The 17,441-nt window shown below is 35.9% G+C and overlaps 2 protein-coding genes across 5 annotated transcripts in view; one reads left to right on the forward strand and one right to left on the reverse strand.

Moving 5' to 3' along the window:
* LOC149772833 (nephrin-like) overlaps positions 1 to 17,441 on the reverse strand; it is a 311,073-nt gene that overhangs the window by 267,035 nt on the left and 26,597 nt on the right. For all 4 annotated transcript variants that reach the window (XM_089947221.1, XM_089947219.1, XM_089947220.1 and 1 more), the window contains exon 3: positions 13,850 to 14,137. In XM_089947221.1, the coding sequence (XP_089803347.1) occupies positions 13,850 to 14,137 (288 nt within the window). The remainder of the gene's footprint in view (positions 1 to 13,849; positions 14,138 to 17,441) is intronic.
* On the forward strand, positions 364 to 3,897 carry LOC149772837 (uncharacterized). The gene is made up of 2 exons (XM_089947232.1): positions 364 to 871; positions 3,765 to 3,897. The coding sequence occupies exons 1-2, from the start codon at positions 485 to 487 to the stop codon at positions 3,792 to 3,794; spliced, it is 417 nt and encodes a 138-aa protein (XP_089803358.1). The 5' UTR covers positions 364 to 484; the 3' UTR covers positions 3,795 to 3,897.

The following is a 17,441-nucleotide window of genomic DNA, read 5'->3' on the forward strand; positions in this document are numbered from 1 at the left end:
CTGTATTATGGAGAAAACTCAGGTTTGGTAAAGTTATTTTATAAATACTTCAAATGGAGAGACAAATCCCTTGTGTGAAAAGATCAAAGTTTACAGCTGTTGAGATAGCAGTTACAGAGAATGGCAGAGCAGTTCTTTTCCCTGACATAGCAAGACACATGTGGGTTATGTTGGACTATATTTGTACAATTAACTAGTGTCTGAGAACTGATGATGGGAGTATCAAACTAAATGTCAGCACCTGTTGGGTAATGAATGGGATCCCAATTGGCTCACTAGTTGTAAAACAATTCAGAAGGGTAAGAACTGGATAAAATCCAATTACTCACATTAGCTATGCTATATGTGATTCTTGCAATGCCCAATGCTTTGTATTTTAACTGCTAATATCTAGCAGTAAATGTAAACATATGGCTTATTAAATGGGTTAGTATTATAAGCTGCCTGAAGTAAATCCTTGAATGTATTGCCATATAACACTGAAATGGTCAGTGAAACAGACTTGGACTTTGATGAAGTAGGCAATTCCATGGAAAACAATTATGAAACTGAAAGTAATAATGCTTTAGGAACCTCATTAATGGAAAATTATGTGAGGCAGGATAATGCTATATCCAGAAGTATTGAAGTTCTGGGTACAGCACTTATTGACAAATTGGGAAGTTCTTTGCAAGAAGATCTGTCAAAAAGTCATGATGCTTCAGATACATCAGTTGCAGAGGAACACAACACTTTTCAAGATGACAACATGACTAAGAAAGATCATGTTGATGGATTTGGATCATCAATAACTTCTACAAAACCAGCATATTCAAGAAGTTGCTTCATGGATATCCAGATGGAAAACCCATCATTTACTGAAGGTATCAAGGTATGTAGCATCTTAAATGTTATACCACAAAATATTTATAAACCTTAAAATAAATGCAATGTATTTGAGGATTTTATCTATTCTGCTTGTAATTAATTGTAATATCTACCATTTTTTTACTTCAGATGTAGCAGTTAGCAGTTACATTATTTTATATGATTCTTCAATATCCTACTTCTGATTAAAATTTAGTATAATTTATTATTTAACCAGGTGGTGTGGAACAATACGTTTTGTAGATGTAGGTATGTGTAGAATTTTTACAGTTCTTTTTGTGCCATTAATATAAGCATATCACAGCAATACAGAAATAAATGTTAGTTTGTTGATGTAGCTTCCAATTCTAGCATGCAATTTAAGCCTCAAAACGGGGAGAGTGACACAAATGAATGCACTTATCCACTTAAATGTTCATTTCGTCATATAAAGATGTTCATGATCTTAGTTATCCTTAGTTTTCATGTGACATCAAATGTATGCAAGTTGCCGAGTGGTTGTAAGCGCTCTCCGTTACGGATCACTGCCATCTCACCCCTGTATGTGTGGGTTCAAGTCTTGGATTCGGATAATGTGGGTATGTGTGAAAGCTTGCCAGTAGCTTCTTGTGGGTCGGTGGTTCTTACCGGGTTTTTTCCGGGTTCTTCTTCCACCATTAATACTGGCCACCATGTATAGCCTTTCATGTGCTGAAAAATGGCATTAAACCCAACAACAAATGTATGCACTTTATCCAGAATTGCATTTTAGCAAGAAATATGTTTGTTAATTAGTTATGACATTATTTGCAGCTGGAAGATAGGGCATGTGGTGATGCTCAGGGTTTTAGTGTCATTTAAAAAAGCCGAAACAATTCTGATTTTCTTGTATTTTGAAGATAAAATGTTCATTGTTGAATCATTATAGCTATAAAGTGTGTTTTACTGATGTTTATGTTCTTGTACCAAAATATGAAGTAAAATAAAAGAATAAAAAACAAATTTAAACTTATACATTTTATAACACAATTTAACTATAAAGCCTACGATTTAAGCATATAAATCTATGATTTAAGCATATACAATTACACCTTTGATGATACATGCAAATCGAATAAGAGCAAACAATTAAGAACTTACAGTAACTCCAAGCTGCTGGGAAAAGCTATGCAAAATGTAACATGCTTACAGAAAGCAAAACAGTGTGTGAATTACTGTCTAAAAATGATAACAGAAACTGATATCAAACAGCAAGATATTGATACTGAACAATTGTTTTGGAAGCAGAGTTGAGTGCTTTGTTTGACAAAATAGCTGATGGGAAGGACAAAAAAGGAATGTTTCTTATTTTACTGATGGTGGAAAACGTGTGTGTGTATGTATGTGTGATTTGGATTTTTAACATAGCTTTAATACTTTTTCAGTCATATCGCTACGATGTCTGGAGAGTGACAGTTTATAGTGATGTTTAGCACTGGGGCATCATGCCGCAGACATGTTGCATAATGTCCCCACCCAGTCACAGTAACTTGGCATGCAGGCCGACCAGTCGCAACACTAACATCTTTATGCTGATCGCCAGGCAAGGCAGATGTTAGTACTGTACCATATTTGTAGGTCTTTGGTATGACTCGACCGGGGATCGAACCCACGACCTCCCGTATACGAGGCAGATGCTCTAACCACTAGAACACCAGATGTTTGTATAGGATTGACAAACATTTCTATTACAAATACATAAAGAAATCTAAGGGTGGCACAATTTCAGCTGGATACAGAAAAGAGAGTGGTAAAGGACAAGGAAGAGAACATGCAACATCTTGGCTTCAGGATTATGCATACCACCATGCTGACAGAATGACAGTTAATGGTGATATGATGCTGCCTTACAAATCTAACAAACTAACAATATACGAGCAGAATCTGCATGAAAAACAAATGATCTATGCAGTTAGTCGGTCAACATTTTTGGACATGTGGAATCAAAGTTTTCATCACCTGAAGTTAAAACAGGTTAGGAAATTTTCTTAGACCATGATTTAATTAACTTGACTTGTTGTATAAATGCCATAGTTCATATGCAGATTATGTGATAAATCATCACTGCAATGACTCTAACTCTCACATATAATGTTCATCATGAGAGTATGGACATTACTGTCCACGTGAAATCTGAAGTATATTGGCCTTAATATCAAGTGTTGTTTTGCAATTGCATGCAGTTTAATCAGGAACTTGACACAATCTTTCAACTTCTGGTCTAACAGATACTGAATGTAAACTGGGTAAATCAAATAATTTAATATTAAATTGATCAAGGTCATCTTGAAAATATTCTCACTGCTAAATATTACAAAATATTTTAGAAGTTTATATTGTTTTCATAATCAATGTATTATTCTGCTTTTTGTAAAGGCAGATGTTATCTGATCCTGCCAAGACATTAAGAGGTTAGTATTAAGACTGCTTGATCTGGTGTCAGGATAATGTGACTGGGTGGGACATCATGCCCCAACATCTATATAAACTGCCACACTGTGGGCATTGTAGCGATATGACTGAAAAATGGTTAAAGCTACTTTAAAAATCCAAATCAAACACAGACATTTACGATCCAGCCTGTCCATCCATCTATATGTATGCTGATACATACATACATAATGTAGGTTCTTAAGAAATGCAGGTGGAGATCTGAAAGATGGCATACGTAATAGGCTTCATAACTACACACTTGGGTCTTCCCATTCTCCAGTGATGCCCTTGGGTAAGCTCCTGGAAGCTGCTGAGAGCACCCTATAACCATATATTGTTTTAAAGGTCATATTGTATGCTATGTGCATGGTGGATCAAAATAGCATTAACAAAATTTCCATGCTAGTGTCTGCATTGTTTTCAAATAAACTATTTTATCTTTTCAGAAAATTGATGAGTGCAAAATTCTGTATTAGTGGAGACAATGACTCTATGCGTAGGCTATATGTTGAAAAGAGATCGATGGAAGAGCAGAACAGAATTTATATGAAACTAACAGCCTCCTAAGGAAAGAATTACCTAAATATCTGCCTTATATGGAAGAACTATCAGAAATAACAGCATGAGATGCTAGTGACATTTTAATTATATTACATGAAAAAGAAATTGTGCATTACATTACTGTTGAAAATATCTATATTTCATGATGATTAAAATGTTGTGTACAAGTACTTCAATATACTGAATATCTTCTAAGTTCTATAAATAGCAACTTCAACAATCTAAACTAGACGGTATTATTACTAGCCATACTATTAAACCAGGCTTGTTGATGACAGCTTTAGAACAATGCAGTCTCCTAGAAACAACATTTTTACAAAAGGATTTCAAGTATAACAATGTAGAAATGCTACATTTGCAAGTAATATTATGTCATCAGAGAGCAATGTAGTATTGTTACTACATCAGGTTTGGAAATCACAAAACCAGTGCCCTAAAAATAGGGTATTGTTACTACATGGGTTTGCTGAAGAGCTATGTAGTATTGTTACTACATCAGGTTTGGAAATCACAAAATCAGTGCCCTATGTGTTTGGGGGGGGGGGAGCTATATAGTATTGTTACTACATCTGGCTTAAAATTACAAAACCAGTGCGCTAGAAATAGAGTATTGTTACTAAATGTGTTTGAGGGAGAGCTATGTAGTATTGTTACTACATCTGGCTTGGAAATCACAAAACCAGTGCCCTAGAAATAGGGTATTGTTACTACATGGGTTTGGGGGAAGGCTATGTAGTATTGTTACTACATCAGATTTTGAAGAAAACAAATCAGTGCCTAGAAATAGGGTATTGTTACTACATGGGTTTGGGGGAAGGCTATGTAGTATTGTTACTACATCAGATTTTGAAGAAAACAAATCAGTGCCTAGAAATAGGGTATTGTTACTACATGGGTTTGGTGGAGAGCTAAGTAGTATTGTTACTACATCAGGCTTGGATATCACAAAATCAGTGCCCTAGAAATAGGGTATTGTTACTACATGGGTTTGGGGGAAGGCTATGTAGTATTGTTACTACATCAAATTTTGAAGAAAACAAATCAGTGCCTAGAAATAGGGTATTGTTACTACATGGGTTTGGTGGAGAGCTAAGTAGCATTGTTACTACATCATGCTTGGAAATCACAAAACCAGTGCCCTAGAAATAGGGTATTGTTACTACATGGGTTTGGGGGAAGGCTATGTAGTATTGTTACTACATCAGATTTTGAAGAAAACAAATCAGTGCCTAGAAATAGGGTATTGTTACTACATGGGTTTGCTGGAAGGCTATGTAGTATTGTTACTACATCAGGCTTGGAAATCACAAAACCAGTGCCCTAGAAATGGGGTATTGTTACTACATGTGTTTGAGGGAAGGCTATGTAGTATTGTTACTACATAAGATTTTGAAGAAAAATCAATGCCTAGACATAAGGTATTGTTACTACATGGGTTTGGTGGAGAGCTATGTAGTATTGTTGCTACATCAGGTTTTAGAGATCACAAAATCAGTGGTGGGAAATAGGGCATTGTTAATGCATATCTTTGGGAATTAACCAGGTAGTATTGTTACTAGTACATTAACTAGTACAACATGATTCACTTTACAACTTCTTGTGCTTCTTCTTATTAAACTTGATATTGTGTGTACAGGGTTTAAAATTCCTTTAAAAAGGACAAGCAAGCAATTCCTTTTTTATTCTGACAGCCATTTCTAATGCAATTTCTACATTAGTAATAAGTCAATCCAATCAGATACATCAATAATAATAATAATAATAATAGTATATCCACATTAAAACCTTGATTAAAACTGATTCAGAAACCAGGCCTCAGATACATGATTAACTCATTCATGTGAGCAGATCTTGCTCATTGTTAAATATCTGCAATCATATTATAAGCTTACATGTATATTCCAATATTGATCAAAACTGGATCCGGAACATGACAGCTATTGTAGAGTTGTAGGAAGCCAATCAGATGAAAGATCATGTCTCTAACATGTGATGATCTTGCACATTACCAAATTCATTCAAGATCCTAAAAATAGAAGCCAGTATTCAAAGTTTTATCAAAATCAGAAAGAAGCCTCCAGGATCATAGCATGTTCAGCATGTTAATGCAAAATTACCTCATTAGCAGGAATAACTGATAGTCAAATATTGAACTCACTTTTTTTAGTAGGATATGCTAATGCAAGTGAAAGGATGGCTCAAAAATTTGTTGGGAAGATACAGTTAGGCTTAATACATAAAAACCTTCATTCAGGTCCTACATTGACTGAAGGAAGAATGAAGAGAAGTAGGGATTAAATAGCAGTTTTACCCTGCAAGAACTTGTCAGAATACCGTGCAGACAACAATGGTACCAAAAGTGGTGTCACTTTTGGGAGACAAATATGCACAACATAACCCAATGGACACAACAGTCTGAATCCTTAGAGCTTTGCCTTAATCATGCAATATCCTGTATCGCTGTCTTGCATGTGGCATGGACAAGCTCTATCAGCCTTATTAATACAACTGTTATTATATCCTTTGGGGCTAATTTTCATATTTTGGTAATAGCCAGATGAATGGTTCAAACTGAGGTTTTTTTCTGTTAAGACGATAAAAGAAACCCTCACTCCAGATAGGTTTTTGTTCAAACTCGAGTATTCAAATTCAAGTGTTTTGTAAATCTACAATCATAAAAAAAAGCTAGATACCTAAACATGTTTACACATGACCATTAGCTTAAACTACAACCTACGATCATGGATAAAAGTAATGCACATGGTAGGTTGCAGTTTAAGCTAATGGTCATGTGTAGACATGTTTAGATAGCTAACTTTTGTCAATGATTATAGATTGTACTTTAAGGTAATGGTAATTTGTAAAACTTTTGACATGGCTTTTTGACCTTAGAATGTTCTGGAAGCAAACCTATGACCTATATCCTGGTCATCTTATTGTGTTGTAGGTTTTCATAAAGACTGCTCAAGTGGCCTAAATGGTTAGAGCTTCTGCCTCGGATGCATGAGGTTGCAGGTTCAAATGGTACTAGCAGCTGCCTCGCTAGGTGCTCAGTATTAAGAGGTTAGTGTTAGGACTGGCCGTTCTGATATCTGAATAATATGACTAGGTGGGGCATGATGCCACATGTCTGCAGCATGATGCCCCAGTGCTAGATATCACTTTAAACTCGCACACTGTAGACATCTATGGCAATATGTCTCAAATTGTCAAAGTTATGTTACAAACAAAAAAAGACACACACACATACACATTTAAGGCAGAGGTAAGTGAAAATTATTCATTCATACTTTAAGTTCATTTTTAGTTGAGTTAGAATTTGTGAGGCATCATCTATTTAAATTATTCATTGAATTACAAAGTGCTCATTGACTTTTGGACTAAAACCCTATTTTGGGAATGTTGTAAATTCATTCAAAGACATTCTGGATTATATTATTGTGATACATCAAGACTGTTGATGTATCAACCTATTCAAGACTATTGGTACATCAGCATATTCAAAAACTGGAATTTATTTGGAATATTATATACTTTTGGACTATTGCTAGAACATTTACGATTATCTGAGATTTAATTTATAATACTGTAATTTTTTTGTTAAATTTTCTCTTTGTAATCAGGGGGAATAAATTGTTTGTTGAATTTTTCAAAACTTGCTGGTTTTGCTTTCTTCTGTTACTTAAAGACCATAACACAATATCAAAATGAACAAATCGTGTCAAGATAGAATATTTTGGTCAATGTGAATAAATTCTAAGTCAAGGCAGACCTGGTTTGACAAGTTCACTATTTATATACCACATATTGCAGAAAGTATTCTGTATAAATACACAACTGAATATGAATCACAAGCAAAGCATTTACGATAAAGACTATTTTTGTAAATGACTGGACTCTCACTGCAACAAATAAGACAGTACATATGACTGTACAAATACTTTGCACTTTCAAGGCTTGCATTAAGAAAAAATAATTAGGTTAAGTGAATGATGTGTATAAAACAGTAATTCGTTCGGGTAAAAACACATAATAAAATGTCATGTAATGCCACTTAAGTGAAAATATTTTTTCAGTGAGCCATAGATTGTAGGATCAACTTTCATAAGTATTGTTGAGATCCAACTACCACTTCTTCCATGAATAGGTTTAAAGAATTTATCCAAAAATTCACAACAGGGAATTCAAGCATCATCATAAAAAGGCAGCGCATTATGAATGCATTGCCCCGAACGCCAAATTTTTTTTCTTCCAGTTTTATTTCAGGATACTCGACTGTATCTAGCATTGACAACTGCTTCAGATTCACCCTCTAGTTCATGTGCCATGTCACAAATCCAAATAAGGCATCTGGGTAAAACAGGGGGAGGTGGTGATCCCAAGGTAAAGAGCATTGGATGCTGACCGAGTTGCTCTTTGGATATCAACATTTGTCAAAATGAACTTTTTTCAGGAATATGATCTACTGAGTGGGTCCAGCAGTTGCCAGCTGTTATTGACAAGACAACTCTGTCACAAAAAAGTCATAATCTAGACCATTTGTATTTTAACTTTAATTTATTGATTGTTGTGCACTGTCACTGTATAGGCTAGGTGCCAATCATCAATTTTGGTACAGCCTACTTGACCACCTACATGCTAACATCTACAGCATCTTTCAAAGCCAGTTCATGCCAATGTTGGGTGCCTGGAATGGTTATCATGCAATTTAGCTTCTGGAAATTTCTGGAATGGTACAGCAGGGGGATTAGATGGTTAAGCTGCAAACATCTACCCAATGGCATGGTGTGCAAATTAGAGTTTTGGGGTCTGATCCTCAACTAGTGTTCAGAATGCTACAATGAAGTCTTCCACTGCTCTAACAAATGGCCCAGGCTATGACAAGTCTGCAGGTATTTATGCACGAGCTAGGGGTGAATTTTGTCAGACTGGAGCCACATCTCATTTTTTATCTGGTAGTCTGTCATTACTGCTTCACAGTGCTGGATATAATTCTTAGGCAAATTATAGTCTCTCACCTACAATCTGTGCATCAGATGACCCGACAGCCTTTCTGCTCTGGGTAGCAAATAAAGGTCTCTATGACGAGTCATGGGACAGTGCAGACCTTGTCCCAGATGATCTTTTAAGGGATTATTTTTTGACCCAGCCACTCCAGCATTCCACTCGTTTTGACTGCTCTAGTGAAAGAAACTATTGTATGTGGGTCAACATAAACACAATGAGATATTTACTGCAATAGATGTCAATTACAAAGACAGTGTTTCATGTCCCACCACCACCACTGAGGTAACTGATTTTGTGTATCACCAGCAAATCATATGCTGATGGTACAGCTGAATCTGGGGCATCTCTGGTTGCTCCACAGTATTCCATATTGGGCATGTATGCTGCATACTCTTGTGAGGCATATCCTAGTGATAATGTGACTAAACTTTCAGTGAAATATTGGTGAAATTTCACTGAAATCCACTTAAATGTCCCTTTTTTTACCAAAATTATAGTATTTCACCAAATTCCAAGGAGATTTTGCCAAAACTTTTGAAAATATTTTGTGATCAAACTTTCTCTGAGATTTTGTAAACATTTCTGAAAATATATCAATGAGATTTTGTGATTGTAACAACAATGTAATTCAATGAAAAGATATTAATGACAAACGGTATTTTTCTGACATCTGTTGTTTAAAAAAAATGGTCTGCCTGGTCCCATTCTGCAACAATCCTTATTATAGTATTCGTTCCGTACATTTTTTAGCAGATGATTGACATAAAGAGCCCTCTGATTGGTCAAATGTTTGCACTTACCCAATGAATCTTCATGTAATTGAAACTGATGGGAATAAACATGCTTGCTAAACATAGCGCTTTGAGTTTTCGAGCAAAAAACTGTAAGGAAATGAGAATGGCTTGAATGCAACGTCGATGGGAACATAACTGGTCAGTCTGTAAGAAAACTGAACACCATGAATAGCATTTTACAATTTTTACCATAAATGTTTGAACTACTTTCATAGTCTGAATACACATCCTTGTTTGTTTGTAAACCCCACCCCCATTTAAAAAAGTGAAAAGAACAAATGAGATAAAAGATGCACATTTCAAACCTTTGCATGACCAAGGGGACCCCAGCACTGTTTTCATCTACACGTTTAATTCCAAACAGAAGTTTTCATTGCAAACCACGACCCTGCTTGCAAGTCATTTCCAGTTCCTGGACATGTCGATTTTCAGCGAAGGGTTATAAGTATGACTACACATTTGTACATAGAAGGAAAATGCTATGTTGTTTGCTTCTGATATTTACAATGTCGAATCATGCAAAGGAGAAGAATGACAACTACAAATTTGCCTTCACATCGTGGGATTTAATTTCTATGTTCATGTGTGCAAAGGGATATAACTCTAACCTCTCAACATTATGGCAATTTATAGAATTATAAAGCAGTTACCGAATAGGATGAACTGCGTCACTGTTGTCTGAGGAAAATAAACTCGCCCATAGTGTACGCAATATGGCGCCATGTTAGCATGGAAAGTCCATTAAGCATGAAAGGTACAGAGGATGCTAGTGCTCAGGGCCACTCTGGTCACAGTCAGGTTAGAAATTATAAATCAATGAATGAATTCACTAAGTATTGTGTAATTTTAATAACGACAAAGTCTTCCATTTTTTAAACTGGCAAGAGGGTACAAACAGACGGGAGGTATATTCAAACTATACCAATTCTACAGTAACTGCTAACATATAAAAGAGAAGGAATTGATTTTGAAGTTATAATACTCCAAACTGATTCACTTCCAGAATTTAAGAAGGGACAACTTATAGATCACTGGTGGAGAAGTGATGATATTGTTGCCAGATACCCATGTCTATCAAAGATGGTTATATCTTGCAGAGTTGTTTTCATTGTCCACAAGTACAATTATCTTCCAATGTTGTGAGTTATATTATTGTTTATATTAGCAAAATATTCTAGTTAGAATTCTGAGTAAAATCAGTGTAATGATATGATAAATGTTAGTCATGACTCCTTATGGATTGATGGCTCATTCAAGCAATCGCAACAGCATCAGTAGTATGGAAAGGGGCTTTTGCCTCATCCGCTAACATATTGCTCCACGTACTTGAGTCCTCGGCTCTAACATCCCATGACAGGTTATCCCCTATGCGACCCATAGATCTTTGGTTACTTTTTGTTTAGGGATTGCTAAAGGTGCAAACACCCACATGACATGAGTGATCTAGTCATTGGCGCTAGAGTCTAGAACGGCTGTCCATTTTATCACATGGTATCGAATCAGGTTAAAGAGTCCTATTTCCATACTAGTCAAGCCTGCAGTGATAGTGGAAATGAAAATCCTGCAGAGAGTGATGATATTGCTCAGCCAGACAGACGAAATGTATGGTAGCAATCAATATATATATATATATATATATATATATATATATATATATATATATATATGTATATGAAAATTGTTTTCTTTTTCTTTACTTGACTTTTTCTGTCTGTAAAACTGCAACCGCATGGTTTCTTATTCGTGTCTGGAATTATCTGTGGTTTTCCATTTGCATCAGCACAGCCTCAAACTCAGCCAGTGATTATTTTATCTTCAGTTGCAACTGAGTACAATTTACTGATCGTATTGAAACTACACTGTGTGGCCGCAAGCAATTCAAAATAGACACATGATCAGGAATGCAGCTGCATCAAAATTAACTTGCTCACACTACTAAAGACACTGGTTACTATTGACATAGCCCTGACAACAATATAGATTGGTGCACCTACAATGGTGGATGTTATCATAATGCCAGTCACACCAAGACCCACAGTAGTTGCCACAGCGAGCACTCAAATAGGAACTACAATCAAACATGTGCATTTTGTATTTTACAATCAGAACGGTTCTCTTGCCAATTTCTTTTTGCAGCAGTTATTCCACTTTGATATTTGGTAAGAGTGAGAGTGTCACAGTTCTTCTATCAATAATACAATCGCGTATTTTCATTGCAAGACAGGCAGACTTTGTCCACTCTCATCATTACGTGCAGGCGCAATACACGCACTTCAAACCTGTTATTCTTTTTGACTGGCACAATGGTCATGCTGTTATAAAATAAATAACCTCTGCCTCATGGATACTTACATCTCCAGCGATGGTTTTGTTCTGGTGGTCTGGCACCCCTTTCATTCAAAAACACACAGATTAAGCCAGAACCTTTGACATCTAACGCTGGTCTTTGCCCAATAATTGTGACCAGAACAAGCACATCCTTGTTGAATAACAGCCGAGACCTTTCTTTTCTCAGCTGAGTCAATGATGGTTTAATATATTTGCTGATGAATGTGATCAGGGTGAATACATCGGTGAATTCCACTTCACCAGTGTAGAAGCAATCCCAGAGTGTTTTAGCATCAGTTGCTGCAGAAAACGCTTCTGCATTTTCACGTGCATGTGCAAGAATTCCAAGCTGGCCTCATCGTGGTAGTGGCACATCAGGATGATTCCAACATATGAAATTCTTGCTGCGAAATTTGCAGGCATGTGTCAACATTTTGATGCCGGTCCATGTATGATCACAGATTTTGCTATGCACATGCAGTATGATTGGCCCCTGTGTAGTTAAACCAAATTTCATCTGAAGGTTCCTGAAGACTGTTCAACTGTAAAGAGACCTCAGTCACTTCTAAGTTCTCAAACACCATTTCTTTATTTGCCTGGTTATTATCTCGCTCTACAAGTTGAAAAGCCAGAAACACATCTTTTGGTGAAATAAGACAATGTTAGGTACTTATTTGCCAAGTAACTGCCCCGAAATACTAGTAGGTGAGTGCGACCCTGTGATTTGTGCGAGAAATGACAGCGCTGATGTGGTCCCTGACTCCATAAATGATAACAAGCAGGACTCTGTGCTCAGTTAAGTGGATAACACAGGTATCCACAAAGTCAGTGCATCTAATACAACTTTGCCAGCAGGAGTATCTGAACTGCACCAAATGCCATAGTTGTAGTCATTTTTGCAAAACAAAAAGGTGACCGTGTGTTTGGCTCCAAATATAACCTTGCAAACATCTTTGCAAAACCCAAAGTTGTGAATGAGTGGAATGGCACACCAAAATTATAACAAGGCTCCATAAACTGTGCTCGATGCTGTGCAAATCCATGACTGAAATCTGGGTCGGCACCATGGTCTATGGTGTAAACTGACAGACATATTGACAGATATCCACATAACTCCCAAAGTGGCAACCTTGACCAAATGAAGCTAAACAAAACTGAACAAATCGAAAATATCTGGATGCAGCAATGCTACAAAAATGCCAACTATCAATTTAATTGTTGGAGACATTGCACTACATACAATTTAGTATGCCTGCTCACCTAACTAGTATGGATCAAACAATAGAGAGGTAAAACAGAGAATTTTTGGTTGGAAACAAGGAACAATGTTGAGACATCAACCAACATATAAACAATCTAGTATAAAAAGATCTTTAAATTAATTTACCAATTACACTGAAATTTCAACAGAATCTAATACAGAAGTAATTTTACCTGACCCATATTCTGACAATAAAGGTTGAGATATAAGGCTTCACACTCTTCACCCAGTATATAGAGATTAACAATTTTTGATAATTGGAGACTTTTTAATCTTTTTATTTTTCTTATCCTTATAAGCCAATGTATAAATAATTAGCCTTTATACATTATCAATAATAATTAGTTACCTTGCCTAATTGCTTTCATAACTTAAGACTCTTACTGTGAGCATACTTTTAAACAAACCATATTATTTAGGGGCCCCTGGTGGCTGCGTGGTCTAAATTTAATACTTCGTCTTTAAAACACATGAGAACAACAATGCATATACTCTTGAAAATTACATGCTATTGACGGGACACGAAAGCTACTGACTTCCACTTTTTTTTCCAAAAGCTGAATAAAATCGATTAACTTACAATAAACATCAAGGACGATGCTTTGGTTGACTCCTGCTGAGCACATCCATAAACCGCTGTCTCGTGTTCTGCTCAGGGATGATATTGTCACTTCTGCTTTGTCATTATCAGCAGTAAATGTATAACCACGCTGAAGGTCTGAAGCTGGAAGACATCTTTGATGGTTGCAAGTTGCCTTGTAAAGTCCCTTGTGATACCATATTCTGCTTGTTTCGACTGAATAGCAAGACACTGTTGTTTTTTGGTAAAGTTCAGGCAAAGTGGGGCTGACGCTAATATTACCTGTAGCTAGAAAATATAGTACAATATATCAATTAATCCTCCCAAAAGCATCTTCTATCAAGACTATTTAACAAAAGATTTTATACTTTTAAATATTCACAAAATTCTACAACAGTAGATATTGCATGCATGTGATTCAACTGGCAGAGTGTTTTTATAATTTCACCTTCAGCGGGTAAGAAATTTCCAGTTTAGTGGGAGGTCTGATGATTCCGCAGCTGACAAATAAAAACCAAACACAACAAATATGTACAGTCACAGAAGAAAAGCAAACTACTGTGGGACTGAATCCACATGGGTCACTTTCTGAGCAACAATGACTGGACCCAGTGAAAAAATGCCTCTGCTAATGAGCGAATGTAAAAGGATGAGAAAATAGTGTGAGAGTGCCAAAACACAGCTTTCATCACATTTTCCAAAGATGAACAAGTCAGGTGCATGATGCAGCAATTCCTAAAACCACATGGGATTAATCTTAATAAAAGATGTGTCCCTATCAGTAATGGACTGGTAAGCTCTATTGATAGTAATTGTAATCTAGATATGGTGGAAGCTGAAATATCAGCTGAACATTTAATAGGGAGGAAGAGACGCTTCCAACCCTTCCATTAAAGACTGCCAGATTAAAACATAGAGCCCCAACTGGACGTAAAAGCCTATTTTGGGCATCCCCAGCACAGACACAGCTGAGACTAGTGATCTCAATCAAAGTGGAGCAAGTGATGGATGCTGATATTTTGCTTACAAAAGCCCTCTCTGGCAAAGGAGAATAACTGACTCTTAATTCCCGTTGAATCTGATGCAACCCTGTTCAATGGATCAAATGACCCTGCTGCCCATATCATGTTTCTAGATCCCAATAATCTGTATTGTGGGCAATGATGCAACCATTACCTGTCAGTGGATTTCAGTGGATTGATCTGAAACTTACTCAAAAAACTGTACACAACTATAACATCAACATGATCATAGATACCTCTTTAAAGTCAATCTATAATACCATGAACAACATCTCCATGCTCATAATGATTATCAGCTGGCACCAGAAGCATCTTCAGTACCTGATGGGTGGTTGTCTTCATTTAAGGTGCAAAATCGTTAATTAATCTGGACATAATTATATAGTGAATGAACCTGATGCTTGTTCGAAGTCAAAGGATAAAAAACAATTATGTGCTACGTGTAAGAAATCTACAGTTACACTTGTTTTGGGGGAATTCGTATAACCAAGATCCATCGAGTGCTTGGATTTCACCAGGTAAGCTTGGATCGTTCCGTATATACCAATCAACACTGATTTGCACACAACGTCCACCACTGAAAGATTTCTTTAAACTCATGAATAATTCTGTTTGACAAGACGACTTAGAATTTGCACAAATGAATCCATGTAGATATTGTTCGTGATAGTGAACAAGATAGGTTTCAAAGGCTCATCATCGATCTTTGATGGCAGACTTGCTGCTGTACATAGTAAAAAAATCGCAACTTAGGTTGACAAAACCTATCTATGTTAGATTTGTCGAAGCTGCTCTTTACTATGGCAAGATTAAGCAATTGTATCATTATCATGTGAAAATGCTCTATAAAGGCACTGACTCATCGTTGATACATATCACCACACATGACATGAATGAGGATATCGCATCAAGCACACTAGAGTGTGAATTTAACACCAGTGAATATCCGAAGGACCATCTGTTGTTTAGTAACACTAATTAAAAGGTTGTAAAAGGTAAGTTCAAGAATGAGTGTTCAGGTAAACCAATCAAAGATTATGTGAGACTGTGTCCTAAAATGTACTCAGTCTGGGTCAAATCCAGCAAGAACATTAAAAAGGCTAAAGGAGTCCCACGCATAGTTATGCAAAAGGATCTCAGGCAAGACATGCACATGGAATATCTATGATAGCGATGTGAATTTGCACACACGGCCATATGATACGGTGTAGAAAGCTTCACAGCTTGTGTACCAATGTACTATAGTTAGTTTGTCATCGCTTGATACCAAGTGATGGATACTTCCCAAAGGAATCATCTCTTACGCGTACAGGCATTATGCTATTGTGAATCTCGGTTGCTGGTAAACACCGCTAAGAATTATTAAGAAGCACTAAGAGGCTCTAAGTGTTAAAAATTGGGCACTAAGAAGATATTAAAGCATTAAATTGCCCCCAAGTCATAAATGGCACTAAAATAAATAGATAAATATTGTTAAGATGGCTCGTAAAAGATACAAACGTACTTTAAGTATCAGAAAAAACAACTCTGTGAAGGCTATTCTCTGTGAATAAATATATGCTTGCTATTCTGTGAATATATGATAAACCGTCATTATTATCATCATCACCAAAACCAGAAGCAGCAGCAATAAAATAGAACATAAATTATGTTAAAATATTCTAAATGACTATCTCGTAAGAGCCTTCTGTACGTTTGTTACCCTGCATCATTTTCCAAGTACAAAATTATTCATCATCAACAACTCTACTATTTAACAACACCTACAAGAAGAAAAAGGAACCTACATTTTCTTTAAAATGTATAAATTTAAATGATTTATTTCTCGTTTCAAGAAAAACTAAGAAGTACTAAAGGGTTCATTTTGGTACTATGGACTTTTTAAAACAATTTGTTGAATTTAAAAAATGCATGGTACTTGCAATTATTGATTAAATATTGTTGTCAGATTATTTAATTTAAAAATATATCGGTTTCATGATATATTGGTATAATAATTTTGGCAGTTGCAAAACTGAATCATTTTCCCGTTCCTTGAAAACCAAGTTCTTTGTTTCGCCATATAATATACACTTCAGAATTCAAAGTCCCATAAAAATAAATAATTTTGAATCTTTGTGTAATACAAATTTACCAATTTAATTCAATCCCCTTCATTAATAAACCAATGCATGAAAAGAGCTATTCGATATGAAACACACCAAAAACAATTTTAACAATGTATAATTTCAGTCGAAAACTAATCTTTTTTTTTAAAAAAACTTTATATGTAAATGTCCCAGTTTCGTAATTACCATATCATGGTTTTGTGTGTGAAAATATGCCCTTTTCTATGTATCTTGCCAAGTTCGCATGTATGAAAATGAAAATGTCCTCGTTTTGTATCTACCATTTTAAGTTTTTTTTTAATATATTCTCTCAAGGTTGTGTGTAAGATAATATACCCAATTTGTACATATTACAGCAAGGCTGCATGTATGAAAAAGTCCTTGTTTTGCATATACCATGGGAAGGTGTTTTGTACTTGAATGTCAGCTTATTTTATGTATAATTTGATGGCTACGTTATTA

The sequence above is a fragment of the Sinohyriopsis cumingii genome, unplaced genomic scaffold (genome assembly GCF_028554795.1).
Source record: "Sinohyriopsis cumingii isolate HCF-2022 unplaced genomic scaffold, ASM2855479v2 utg001110l, whole genome shotgun sequence".
In the NCBI taxonomy this organism is placed as follows: Eukaryota; Metazoa; Mollusca; class Bivalvia; order Unionida; family Unionidae; genus Sinohyriopsis; species Sinohyriopsis cumingii.